The sequence below is a fragment of the Gracilinanus agilis genome, chromosome 5, assembly GCF_016433145.1.
Source record: "Gracilinanus agilis isolate LMUSP501 chromosome 5, AgileGrace, whole genome shotgun sequence".
Taxonomy (NCBI): domain Eukaryota; kingdom Metazoa; phylum Chordata; class Mammalia; order Didelphimorphia; family Didelphidae; genus Gracilinanus; species Gracilinanus agilis.
In genome coordinates, this window is record NC_058134.1 from 27588508 (window position 1) to 27603057 (window position 14550).

Sequence of the window (14550 nt, forward strand, 5' to 3'; positions counted from 1 at the left end):
AAGGAAGAAAGGAAGAAAGGAAGAAAGGAAGGAAGGAAGGAAGAAAGGAAGGAAGGAAGGAAGGAAGAAGAGAAAGAAAGAGAAAGAAGGAAAGAAATTATGAGGAGAAAAACCTGAGAAGACACTTTCCACAAAGTGCAAACAGTAATCTTGAGAATATGCCCTTCCATCACATTGTCCCTGTAACTTTCCTCTTCAGACGTGCCAGTTTATTAAAGTCTTGAAGGGGGCAGACTCTTACATATAATATCGAACAGATGGTCTGCTGAAGAGAATCACTGAATCATTTGCAAAGGCTTTTTTTCATTCCCCTCATAATTTAATCAAGCAGACTTATGTGTTATATGTAGGTCATGTTTATAAAGATTTTATAAAGACCAAAAAGTGGGCACATAGGTCAGTAGTTACTAATGTTCTCTTGGGTTTCTTTTTGGGGGGGATTGTAATTCTGCACATGGTTTCCTCCCACCCCCATACTTTTGGTGTCTTCCTTTCCCTGAGATAATTTGAAAAATAATTCCTTAATGTTTTCAGGGTTCGGTGTGCATTCCCTTGGTGAGTGCCAAGTCTGGTTCATCTCCTCTTACTGACTCTGCTTTCTTAAGTGCCCTCTTAATGTCTTCTAATAATCTGCTGGGGACTGAGGTATTAGTGTCCAAATAGTCTGGTTCATCTACCACAAATGATGAAATCAGATCAACTTGTGCCATGTTCCATCCCTTTGCTGTCCTGTCAATTTCCCATTAGAATACGTTTGAGAAGACAACGGGACTCGAATATATCTCATGCTAAACTTTCTGTAGGATTTTTACTTTTCACTTTTTTTTAAGAGGGAATACTTGAAAGAGATGCTCAAAATAAATTATGGGTTTCTGTTGACTATAACCAATTCAGGTTAACTTCATTTTTCACAATGGCATTTTAACATTATACTCACTAACATTATATTTAATTCATATCATATTTAATATTATTCCCAATTCTGATGGATTTTTCCTGGCTTATGAAGTATTAACTCTTTGTTTTTATTCCTAACATTACCAGGACATCTTAAATTTGTGATCAGATCAAACCCCAAATTCCTTTTTTTACACAATTACATAAGACTGAGGTTAAATAAAAATCACAATCGTTCCAATAATTCTGCCATTATTCCAAACATTTTTTTTAAATAGTTGCCTTCAGAGCCCATAAGCCATTCTTTTGGGGAATTCCCAGGGAAGGCTCATTTCGTTCTTTGAGATGCCTCTTGATTTCTGGAAACAACCCAAAGTCATATAGATATTGTGAATACTTTTGGTCCTAGATGAGGTGTGACTACAGAGGAGCGAGGTGGACGTTCTCCTATGACTTCTGTTCTCCCTCAGAAGACCATTCCAAAAAAGGAATTCCAGAACTGTTTTGAGCTGGGGTCTCATTGGTTAAAATAAATATAAATATGGACTACCTGTCCCATCCCACAGTAATTATTTTGATCCTAATCAATGAAAGAACGAGACTACATTTCCTATTCAAGAGATAACATGGCAGAATCATGAAGACTGAGTTCAAGTCTTGAATCTGACACATAATCACTTTGTGACTATGGGCTCACTTAATCTCTCTGTGACCTTGAAGATCCTCTAAGAAAGGTCACAGACGAGGTGCCCCTGCGCTGACTGAGTTTCATCCCCTGGAGAAATCACAATTCTGGACCCCTCTGCCTCCTCTTCCTCCTCTTTAAAAACCTAAACATATCTTAACACCATAATAATAGCTTATATTTGTAGAAAAGGATAGGAATTGGACCTATTTCATTGTACTCTCAGTAGAGTAAGTGCCCTTACTCAAAGCAGGTCAACACCTTCAATGCAATTTAATTATAAAGAGTTGCCTAGAGTCCATGCTAAGTGACTTGTCCAGGATCACCCCACCTGTATGTATCAGAAGTGAGGCTCAATTTCTGTCTCCCTGGCTTCCAAGGCCAGTTCTCTGATCTACATCATGCTGCCACTCACGTCTTATTATATTTATTTACAGATCCTTCTCCCATTCTTTTATTTGCTGCCTAGCTTTCTTTAATTTTGAATTATTTTCCCTCTGTCAGTTTTCCCACAAACCATAATTTACCTGCATGATTTGTGTATTCTATTTTGTCAGTAAAATAGCTGCTGTATAGAAGAGAAAATTATGAGGGACTGTAGCCCTTAATTGCAGACTTAATTAAATTAAATTAAAATTTCATTCTTAGAGATCTTTGAGCATGTATGTGTGTATGTTTAGCCGTCACAGCTTACTATTACTGACTACTTTATGTTGATAAAACACCTTCATAGACATCATCTCATTTGTTGCTCACAGGCAGTGCCATTAGGTAGGTGGCTCCCATATTGGTGTTCCTGTTTTATTGGCGGCATAAGCATTGTGGATAGAGATTAAATGGTTTAAACACCCATGGCCATGGGAAGAGTTTTTCTTACACCCAATCTTGTGTTTTCTGCCACCTCGTGATGGCTCACAGAAGAATCTTCCTCATGAGCTATATGAAGACAGGGTTGGTCATTGTCTTACACTGACTTTCTTCTTTTCATCCCATCACTGTTAGCACCTACCATGGTGTTGACTGCACGCTAAAGTCATCAAAGGATATTTGTTAAATTTTATTCTCAAGGGTTTTGCAGACTGGACAACCAGGAAAGTTTCATAGGGGGACTGAGGATTACTCTTTTCAGCAGTTATCATTTCCACATCATCAGCGAATTTAAGTATTAATAAAGTGTTTTTTTAAAAATAATCCCTACCTTCCATCTTAGAATCAATACTGTATATTGGTTCTAAGGCAGAAGAGCAATAAGGGCTAGGCAATGGGGGTTAAATAACTTGTCCAGAGTCACACACTAGGAATTATCTAAGGCTGGATTTGAACCCAGGACCTCCTGTCTCTAGGCCTGGCTCTCAGCCCCCTGAGCCACTTACCTGCCCCCGTAAGCTTTTTTGATCAAATGGTAGATTCCCATTTGACCCAGCACTGTAATTTTCATCTTTTATTTTTAAGATATTAAAAATTTTATTTGTCTTTTGCAGAGTTTTATTTTTAAGCTATAATGAACTTGATGAATATTTATAGGTACTTTGGGGATATAAGAGAAAGACGTTTTAAGGATTTGGCATTTCAAGACCTGGGTTCAAATTCCACCTCATATAGTTAGTTATGTGACTTCAAACGAATTGTTTCTGGGTCTCAGTTTCCTCATATATAAAATGAAGGGGGTTGAACTGGATGATTTCCAAGTTCCCTTCTGGTTAAAACAAAACAGTCTCTCAGTATGTCATTGGTACATGTGCTATCCTTCATGTGTCATATTGATGGAAGTGTTCGACCCTTGGCCAACTCTGACCAAAGGCTGTTGGGATGGAGCTTTTTTCGGATAACAACCACGTTATAGATTTTCTCCAGTCTCATTTGTTCTGCTCTGCCTGGCCAACCAGACCAGAAAGGATCGCTCTAGCTATTGATTTCTTTGGGGAACTCCATGCTTGAATTATAGATTCATAATTACTAACCTGTAGTTTATACATCACTCTAATTTCCCTTTGCTCTTGTCTCCTTTTGCTCTTGGTGCTTTTTTTCAAGTCTTACTTGTGATGGATATTTTCCATATTCTTTCCCTTAACCCTTCAGATCAGTTTCGCATTAGGTAGGGAGTTACTTTATGGAGTACTTTCCATTTTCTCTATACAGGTTAACTTCTCTTATTATCCTTCTGTTTCTCTCCTTGGATTTACTGGTATTATTTTTTTCTGAAGATGGTTATATACCAGGCATTATAGTTAACATTCTATAGTTTCCCATTGGAGGTAAATGAGAGGAAATATAAAAAGGAAGTGATGTCAAACCTTGGATCGGGGACAAAAGGAATGTCCTTACATTTTCACAACGGAATAAAATAGTGAGTAATTGAGGTATTACCAAAAAAAAAAATGACTTACTGAGGGGAGATGCCAAATAACAGTCAAGTCTCCCAAGTTGGGGTTGACATGATGGAAATGGTCTCTTGGAAGGATTATTTGGCATGGAAGACTAGGGAGGAAAGGAAGACATCCTGCCTACACTTGTGCTCATTGCTGTGGAGAATAAAAAGATACAGTTATTGCCCATCAAGAGTTTCTCATCTAGCGAGAAAAAAATCACAAGGACACACTAAAAGTTTATAAGAAAAAAGAAAATACTCAGTTAAGTAATCAACCCAAAGGAGGTAGGAAAGAACTCCCAGGGCTCCAGCGATTGGCTTTAATAGAAGAGTAGAGAAGAGGAATGTGTAACGATAGAAGAGCAATAAGTCTTCCCTTTTGATGTTCTCTCGGAGTTTAAATGAAGACATCAGCCTCTTCTAGGAATATAACAGAATGTCAGTATTATTGCTTTGTTAACATGGTGAGGCTGATGGGCTGTAGAAATCTTGGAAGATCAGAAGGAAAGAGAAAATATTATAAAATGATTGAAAGAAAGGAAGAAAAGGAAGGAAAGAGAAAATCAAAATAGGCAGAGCTTAAGCAATAGGGAACATGGAAAGCAAAGGAGGAAGAAAAAAAAAGATGCTTACTCAACTTCTTTTATTTTTCTTAAAAGTGAAAAAAGCTTTGCCATTTACTCACCCCTGGCCTTCAATTACTCAAGTTTAAATGATTTTTAAAATATTTTTTGCTGATGTTAAACCTCCTATTATGATAAATTAATACTTAAAAGATTAGCTGTCCAAAATGCCTCATCCATTTCCTGGAAATAATGGTACAACCTCAACAAAGGAAAGGCTTCCTTTGAAGTACAAGAAATTGATTTCCACTGAAAGAGTAAGAAAATAGGTACAGATAATGGTATTTTGAAATATAAGCCAACACATTAATAGGAAAAACCCCAACAATAATGAAATCATGAATGATTAGGTTATGATAATAGTGTTAAAAATGAAAACAGAAACTTGAAAATAATATCTAAACAAAATAGTAATAGTAACAATAATAATAATAATAAGGGTAATGATGATGATGATAATGATGATGATGGAACAAGCATTTAAGTACCCCTATGTGCCAGGCACTGTGCTACTCATTTTACAAATACTAACTCATTTGTCTCTTACAACAATTCTGAGAAATGGTTGCTCTTATTATTCCATTTTATAGTTGAGGAAACTGAGGTAGATAGAGGTTAAGTTCCTTGTCCATAGCTGGATTTGATCTCAGGACTTTTGAACTCCGTGCCCAATACTAATGCAGTAGGCCACCTAGCTGGCATTTATACAGTGCTTTTTGTTTGCAAAATGCCTTCTCTCCATTCTCTCCTCTGAAATACAAAAGTTGTGCTGGCATAAAGACAAAATATGTAATCAGCCTTACTAGTCTTTGCTTCAATTCTGTGGAGTCAACATGTCTGTAAATAATGGTTAGCCCCACACATTTGGCAGTTAAAAATAATGATTCAGTGGTAGACTGAAGCTCTGACTCATGGACCATAACATTCTTTGAGAAAGTGCATCAGATGGCAATTAAAGGTGACATCTTGGATTCCTCCTCACCCAGGGTTTTTGTAGGTACATACACTGTTCCCTTCCCTACCTCTTTTCTTAGTCTTCCATCTGACTTCATTTCCTATTCATCTGGCCAAGCCCATTCTATTACTAAATATGGTGGCACTTAGAGACTGCTGGGACTCAGCCTATGAGGGGGTGTTTCCATTTATTTTGCAGACATGAATTGGAAACCCTATAGATAGTATTAACCATATTAAGATACTGAAAAAGCATATAATAGATGTTGCTTTGATTGGAGGAAAGTCTTCCTAATAATTCGTGGTATCCAAAAGTGAAATGGACTACTTCGAGAGGTTTGGGGTTCTCTTATTGGAGGACTTCACGTGAAGACTGGTTGACTATGGGTCAGTGATGTTGTAGGGGAGATTCATGTCCTTTTAGGAGCTAACTAAGGCCACTTTGGTTCTAATTCAGAGTTTCTGAAATTGTGTACAGTCGGCATTAATCCATGTTGATTACAGACGGATGTCTGTTCTTGGGGATCTGGATTTCCTTGTCTAAGAAGTACTAGATCATCATTTGGCCATAGCTAGACTGCTTTTGAATAGCGCGTTGTTATGGAACTATAGCAGATGTTATTGGATATGTGATTTTATATTTTAAGAAAGGCGTTTATATAATTATATACCGTAATTGAAATGTTATTATCTTTCTTTGTGGAATTTCTATAATTACCTCATTTAGTTATGTTCTTGAATTTTAAGCTCCATGCTCTCTGCTTAGAATAATGTCAACATATGTGCTAGCTAGACATTTTAAAAATATTGCAACAAATAACCAAATGGCAATAGATTTTTAAATTAGACACATTGCCTTTGCCTCGAGATTTTGAACCCGATATCAGCAGTGACTAAAGACATCCAATGCTTTATAACTTTGTGATGGGTTTGCCCATAATCACCGCATGGCCTTGATGCTTTTACTGAATTTGCTAGATTCATCATCTCGCTTGCTGATTACTCACCTTTTAAATGATACTCTGAAGAGAGATCAGAACATGCTAAGATTAAAGAGAACTCTGCCTCATCTCTAAAATGGGGGTGATGCTACTTATTTACCTGCCAGAAGGAAGGTTCAGGTCTATGTCGAGACATCTTTAAATTCTAAGAGCCGTGCTCCTGTGAATTCTGGACCACTGACTTTCCTTTTGTCAAGACTACATAAGGCATCAGAAGTTCCATGAGAGAGAGTGCGGTATAGTGGGCTATGTGCTGGGTTTGGAGTCAGGAAAACCTGGGTACAAATTCCAGCTCTATAGTAATTAGAATATCTGACCTCTGGCAAGTCTAATCCTCAGGTCTCTCACTGCCAAATGAGGGATTTTCATCTGACAAAAGGTCTTTTCCATCTCTAAATCTATGACCTATAAATAAGTATTTATGTAATTAATTGATATAGCTCCTTAAGGAATGAAAAGGGAAGAGACCAAACATTTATTAAGTACCAACTATATATCCCAGACCTATGCTAAGTATTTTACAATTATCTTTTCATTTGATCATAACAACGACCCTAGGAGGTAGATGTTGGTTTTTCTCCCATTTTATAGTTGAGAAAATGGAGGCAATGAGAAGTGAAGTGACTTGCCCAAGGTCACACAGCTAGAAGATATCTGAGGTTAGATTTGAACTCAAGTCTTCCTAATTCTTCCAAGAAATGTCCTTGCTATGTACAACATCCTTTTCTGTTACCATTAGAGTTGGCTCCTTTTAAGGCAGGCACACCATTGGACTTATTATAACTTTGGACTTTCCTGGAAATCTTTACAAAGATAAGTACTCGGTTGTTCCTTTCCATTTATACTCACCTAGTCTTGGTTTGTGGATCTCTGAGCTATTAAGTGTGAGCTTAATTTATTAATTAATTATTTTGGGGAGATTTTGTTTCCAGTGAATACTCAGAAAAACAATTAGTTTGAAAAGTATTTCTCGTTTTTTTGCTAGATTCAGTGAAAAAGACAAGGTACATACATGAAAGTAGAGCAAAATGGTACAGTGGATAGATCATTGGGCTGTAGTCAAGGAGAATTGAGTTGAAATCTGGACACAGACAGTTATTAGCTGAGTGACTCTGGGCTGGTCACTTAACCTCTGCCTCAGTTTCCTCATTCTTAAAGTAAGGAAAATAATAGCATTCAGTGTTGTTGAGGAGAAAATGAGATATTTGAAAAGTACTACGAACTCTAAAGTGCTTCATAATTGCTAACTATTATTATTATTACTATATTTATTATTGAAAGCAGCCAAATAACAGTACAAGGCATAGGATTAAGGACCAACATGAGTGACAAAGGAATGAGAGACAAAGAAAAGGAAGTAATGAGGGTAAGGGATGTGCCAGGTGTGGTGGTGCCAGGGATGAGGATGGCGGGTTGCTTGGGCATAGGAATTAACTGCAGTGGGCTATGCCAACCAGGAGTCTATAATTAATTCAGCATTAATATGGTAAACCCCTAGGAATAGGGTCCAGAAGGTGACCCAGGTAAGGGACAAATGGATTCATGTCAGAAATGGAACAGGTCAAAGCTCCCATCGTCCATTGGAGTGAGTCCCAGGAGTAGCCTCTGTGCTTGGGGGAGATGGGGGAGACCCAGTCATTAAGAAGGAAAGAGAATCAGTGAGTTCTTTAGAGAAACCATCAAGAAGTAGAGCTCTCACGAGGAGGTGAGTCTTAAAGGATAAGTTGTATTTACTGATGGAGGATATAAAAAAAAATCATGGTGGTAAAGGGAGGCATATGACAGCTCAGAGTCCAGAATGAGCATGACCTGAGCATGAGGGCTCTGTCCTGGCTGGAGTGGATTGTTTTAGAGGCCTGTGAAGATAGTACTTGATGGGGCAGATTTCAGAGGGCATCAATGGCAGGTGTTGGGATTCGAATCCACTTTCTGGGAATGGAAAGCCATTGAAGGCTTTAAGCTGAGGACTGACATGATAAAATCATTTTTTCAGTAAGATTGATTTGTCTTTTCTGAAAAGTAATAGTTATAACTATGATTGTTTTCTATTTATATATGTACATATTTATATATACATATTTAGAGTTTTACATGTAGCCATAATTTCATACATAATGATATACATGTAGTTTCCTATACAATTATGTACAAATAATTTTATGACTATATACATAATAATTATATAGCTATATAAATGAACTAAAGGAAGAGGAAAGGGAAGAAGCATTTATATAGTTCCTACTATGTCCCAGGTACTATGTGCTAAGCTCTTTATAGATATACTAAAAAAGAACCAAAAGGAAGGACTTCAGTTAGAACAAATGAAGTTACTATGATGCGGGAATGGGAGGATGAGGAATTGACTAGGACATTAGGAGTCCGAATGGAAAAGAAAGGATGCAAAGGGAAGATCTGTGATGGGCAAAATTAAGAAGACCTGGTAGCTGATGGAATATAGAGGATGAAGAGGTGAGAAGGAATTCTGGATGATTACAAAGTTTCAAGCCTGGGTAAATACTTCTATAATAATAATAATAATGTTATTATTATTATTATAACCCTCACCTTCCATCTTGGAGTCAATACTGTGTATTGGCTCCAAGGCAGAAGAGGGGTAAGGGTAGGCAATGGGGGCCAAGTGACTTGCCCAGGGTCACACAGCTGGGAAGTGGTCTGAGGCCAGATTTGAACCTAGGACCTCAGATACTTCTATTATTGATGAGAACTGAAAACACTTTATGGGAAATATCAAATAATGCTTCATTAAGAAAAATAGTCTTTGCTCTTTTAAAAAGAGAATTCACTTCAAGTGTTCCTGTGCCTGTTTAAATTCAGATTTTTTTTTCCTCTGAGTTTTAAAATCCCATTGTGCTAATAATACCACACCTATTCTTGACTAGGTAATGTTCTTTTTTTAAAATAGCCAACTAATGTCTGATGGTTAGCACTCAGGGAAGTTATAATTTGTTTCTCTTTGCTCTGAATTTTAATTGATTCTTAGAGGTGAGTGTGGCCTGAGTGTCCCAGGGAGTCATCAGCACTGTAAAGAAAGAAGCCTTTTGTTGTGGTGCTAGGCAGACTGCCTCATCACTGTGTGACTCTTTACCATCCAGATTTAAGCCATGCTTGGTGAGAATGTCCCCAGACAGGGACATTTCTCAATATCATGTTTAAACTCAACCCGACTGACATTTTATTTTTTTCGGTAGTGTTTAATTTTCTCCCACTTACATATAAAAATAATTTTCGGCGTTTGTTTCTAACATTGTGAGATCACATTCTCTCCGTCCGTCCCCCTGCACCCCCAAGATGGCAAGCAATTGGCTACTGGTTATACAAAACACATTTTCATATTTATCATGTTGTGAAGAAGACACATAAAAAAAAGCAAACAAGAAACCTATCACTTGACATTTCAAAATACCTCCTCTGTGCCAAGCACTGTGCCAGGTGCTAGAGATATAAAGACACAGATGAAATAGTCCCTGCCCTCAAGAAGCTTATACTCTGTAGAGGGAAAGGAGGCAATATTCAATGTATATACAAATAAGTAAATAGAAAGTAGCTACATAGTAATATAAAGTCATTTCAAGAGGGAGAGGATGTTCAGAACATGGGGATCCTCAATGAAACATGTAAAACCCAGTAGAATTGTGTGTTGGCTATGGGAGAGGATTGGGAGGAGAGGAGGGAAAGAACATGAATCATGTAACTATGGGAAAATTTTCTTAATAAAAAATACAAAAAACAAACAAATATGGGGAGTCTTACAGGCCCTATGTAAGAGGCAGAACCCAAGAGGAGATCCCAAGAGATTCCAGAATTCCAGAGATTTCCTCCCATGAGGAAGGAGTAAATTTTAGGCATGGAAGACTCTCTTTGCAAAGGCCCAAGATGGAATGCTATGTTTAGGGGAAAACTAGCTGCCCTGTTTCACCAGAAAAATAGATTTTGAGAAGAGGCCTACCATGAAGTAAGAGTAGAATGTAGATGCGAGTCAGATTGGCAGAACCTTGAATGCCAAGCTTGGAAGTTTATTTTGTTCTGAGGGCAGCATGAAGATTTTCTAGGGGAATGAGTTTGTGTGCATTTGTGACGTGGTCACATCTGGGTTTTGGTGCTCTTTGGGGAATTCATTGTAGAGGAGAGAGGCCAAGTAGAAGATGTTGTAATAGCCCAGGTGATGGGAGACGAGAGCCCACGTTACCGGGTAGAAGAGGCCAGTTGCTTTGACTCTTCTGCCCTAGCATGATCCTGGTAGGTATATCTATGGGAGGGGGTGCTTGGCTATTAGACTTGGTGGCTTGGTTGTTCTTCTGATTCTCTCTCTCTCTCTCTCTCTCTCTCTCTCTCTCTCTCTCTCTCTCTCTCTCTCATATATATATATATATATATGTTTAACTATGGGAACAAGCAATTGTGGCAGCAGAACTGGTTTGCTACTGTTTCTATAAATCATGCCAACAGGACTTGCTTTTTTCTGACACCCATCCCTGAAGGAGAGTTTCTTGGATAATAGACATGAAGTTTTGGAAAACTTACAGTTATATCAGCATCAGTGTCATGGCAGCAACTTTCTCCTGGCATGGCGGATGAGGACAAGGTGGCAGGAGTGACTCAGAGCTTGGAGAGGAGCTACAACAGCTCCTGGTACCTTGGGGCTCAGTAAAGCACCTGTGCACTCCCTTGTCCACAGAGACCACTTGGGATGGGGCTGTGATCACAACCCAGGCCCTATAGAGAAGTCCTGCCATAGCAGGGCCAACCTGGTCTTTAAGAATTCGCTTCACATATTTTCAGCTCGTCCTGAACCAGTCGATTGGGAGGCGTATACTTGACTGGGCAATGTCTTTGTTGGAGGAGGGAAGCCTGTTGCTAAGGAACTATCAACACTGGAAGGTAAGGTTCCAGTCAATGCCTGGACACCTTGAGAGGTCACAGGAGGTGGTGGCTTTGGTGCTAAATACATAGCAGGGAAAGACACCTCCACTTGGGCGTATAAACACATTCTGGCTGCTAAGAACCTTGGGGGCCTGGAGGAGGCCATCTAGGAGATTATGATGAAGAGACTTCAGCAAGAGACCTCAAGTTTGTTTTGCAGGGAACTTTCCATCACTCCCTTGGGGGATTGATTGAACTGGGCCAGAGTTCTTCTGGAACACTGGGAGGCCAATATGGGAACGAAAGGACTCAAACACTGATGGAGAAGCAAGAGCCATGTGTCTGTGCAATTGGTGATGCCGGGCTCCTCAGGATGGACAGATGCCCAGGCCATTTACACTGGCAGTCCTGGAAGTCCTGGGTCAGGACACAGAACCAGAGCCCGTGGCAAAGAAAGAAAAGATGGCGAAGCTTACTTAGAGACATCACATCTCTAGAGTATTGCCGATCCTGAGCATGCTCGGATCTATGCTGCTTATCTAGGAGATGCTGGACCCCTAACCATGAAGGGAAATGTGTGTTCATAGAATGGTTCAGCATTTAAAAACACATTTTATTAGTGGAAAACATCAAGTTTAAGTCTTTCTCTCAACAAGATGTCTCCCATGAATATATCAGCATATGTGCACATATGCAAATATGTGTGTATATATTATATATATATATATATATGTCTGTATAATGGGACAGCTTGGTGATGCAGTGAATAGAGCACAGGGCTTGGAATTGGGAAGATCTGGGTTCAAATCTGGCCTCAGAAAATTACTAGCTGTGTGAATCTGGGCAAGTCACCTCACCCTGTTTGCCTCAGTATCCTCAACTAGAAAATAAAGAGACTTTGGAAAAGCAAATGGCAAACTCCTCCAGTGTCTCTGCCAAGAAAACTCCATGTGTGAAATTCCATGGGGTCATGTAGAATCAGACAAAACTGAGCAACAGCAATAGAAATCTGAATTTAAATGAATACAAATATATTAAAATCTCTCCTTGTTTTCCTCATGAGATCTTTGTGAGCAGAAATTGTTTCCTTTGTATCATGGCACTTGAAGAGGGTGGCAAATGCTTCTGAAGCAATTGATTGATTGGGGCAGGCAGAGCCACAAGGCTTCCCTGAAGGAGAGAGAGGAGGCAGCCTGGACCTGCAAATCAACTGCCATCACTGCCTCAACTCCCCTTCAGGTGCATGGAGAAAGCCTAAGAGCTTTGGGAAGAGCAGCACCTCCAACCCTCTATTAGCAATCCTGCTCCCAGAGACCCAGAGACTCACTTTCTTCATGGCTACCAACCCCAGCTACTGACTCTCCACCATCAGTGAATGGACAGGCAAGCCTTCGAGACTTGGGAATGTCAACACCCCCTTGTCCTGCTTCCAGCCCGGTCCCTGGAGTCCTTATCCCCGAAAGCATGCCGGTCTCTGGGCACATGTAGCCTGACCACATGTAGTCTGGCCACATGTAGCCTGGCCATCGTGTCTTTGTGGGCTCTAGCTGTGGCTCCTGAAGAACCAGCGAGGGAAAAACAGAACAAAACAACTCTTGCTAGCAAAGTCCTTGGCCCTGTCCAGGGGCTCAAAGTCAGAAAGAGTTACGATTTTATCAGTGGAAAGGACATTAAAGACGAGGTGTGACCATCTGCTTTGCTGCTGCACCCCAAGGACCAGGGGGCCTTTCCACATGACTAAGAGCTATTAGAGCTGTCCGCTATCTTCCCCCATTAGAATGGGGGGACTCCTCGAAAGCAGAAACGTCTTGCTTTTCTATCTATATACCCAGTGCTTAGCACATTGTAAGCTCTTAATAAATGCTTCTTCATTCATTCATTCATATTCAGTTTCTCTCTAGGTCTCTCAGCAGGCCAGATTTTGCCTGGCATGTCCAGAATTCTCTCACAGTCACAGAAGCCATGTACTTTTTACCCAGGGGTCTTCTTATAGCCTCTCCCCCCCCCCCATCAGCTGTAATTTTAATAATCCTTTAGGTAATTTTGAAAGGTTTTTCAATCATCCTTAGCTGCTCCCTGCCATAAAAGTTTTTTTTTTTTTTTGGCATCATTGTTCTCCTAGAGAAGCTTTATGGCTATAGATTATGAGATACTGAGGTCCCAGAACAATTCAAACTATGGATGACCCAAACAAAAACCGCCATAGGGAGGTATGTGGAGGGCACAACATATTTCTGGACGAATTGGATGATGAGAAGTGGCATAAAACCCACTGTGAATAGCACAGTGAGCATGAGCGAGGGATAACGGGGACAGGCAGCTGGAGTGTCCAAATATTAAAAGAACAAGAAGAAGGCCTCTTGGGAGTACTTATGGAAAAACCCAGATAAGAAATGAGTAAGAACACAGAGCTGGCATTGGGTTTCCACTGAGGTGTAGAAGTAGGTGTGTATTTGGAAGCAAGATGGGAGTCAGGGAGAAAGAATTCTTTAAATTTAGGATTAGACCAACCTTGACAAGCTCTCTTAATCCTGGAAATGTTCCCATCCTATTTACTCGAGAAGAATGATTTAGCAAGACTTTTATGACCATCTCTGGCAAAGTTAATCACTACCTAAATGTTAAGGCTCATATTTCTCCTCTCAATTATTTTTTTTGCAACTTAGAGATGGCGGGGATGTGTCTGGGAGTGAGACAGACGAGATTTAAGATTCTTTCTATCTGAAGTTCTAGGACTTGATGATTATATCATGAGAAAGGCTATTTTCTGGGCTTCATGATAATTTGATAAGGAGATCGTCATTCAGTCAACGTTGTATCCACCACTTAAAATTTTGCCTCTGTCCAGTATATATGTGCTCTCTCTCTCTCTCTCTCTCTCTCTCTCTCTCTTTTTCTCTTTTTCTCTCTCTCTTCACCCTCCCATTTCTCTATGCACACATATATATGTAGCACATATAATATTCCTACTATAGCATATACTATATATATCATATGCTATAAGTGTATATGTATATATTATATATAGAGCTGGGTGGCTCAGTGGATTGAGAGCCAGGCCTAGAGACTGGAGGTCCTAGGCTCAAGTCCGGCCTCGGACACTTCCAGCTGTGTGACCTTGGGCAAGTCACTTGACCCCTA

General features: G+C 39.6%; 1 protein-coding gene across 1 annotated transcript in view; it reads left to right on the forward strand.

Moving 5' to 3' along the window:
• Window positions 1-14550, forward strand: part of NEK10 (NIMA related kinase 10) — a 271988-nt gene that overhangs the window by 113676 nt on the left and 143762 nt on the right. Inside the window, exons 22-23 of the mRNA XM_044678880.1 lie at window positions 7631-7648; window positions 8907-8968. Coding sequence (XP_044534815.1) covers window positions 7631-7648; window positions 8907-8968 — 80 coding nt within the window. The remainder of the gene's footprint in view (window positions 1-7630; window positions 7649-8906; window positions 8969-14550) is intronic.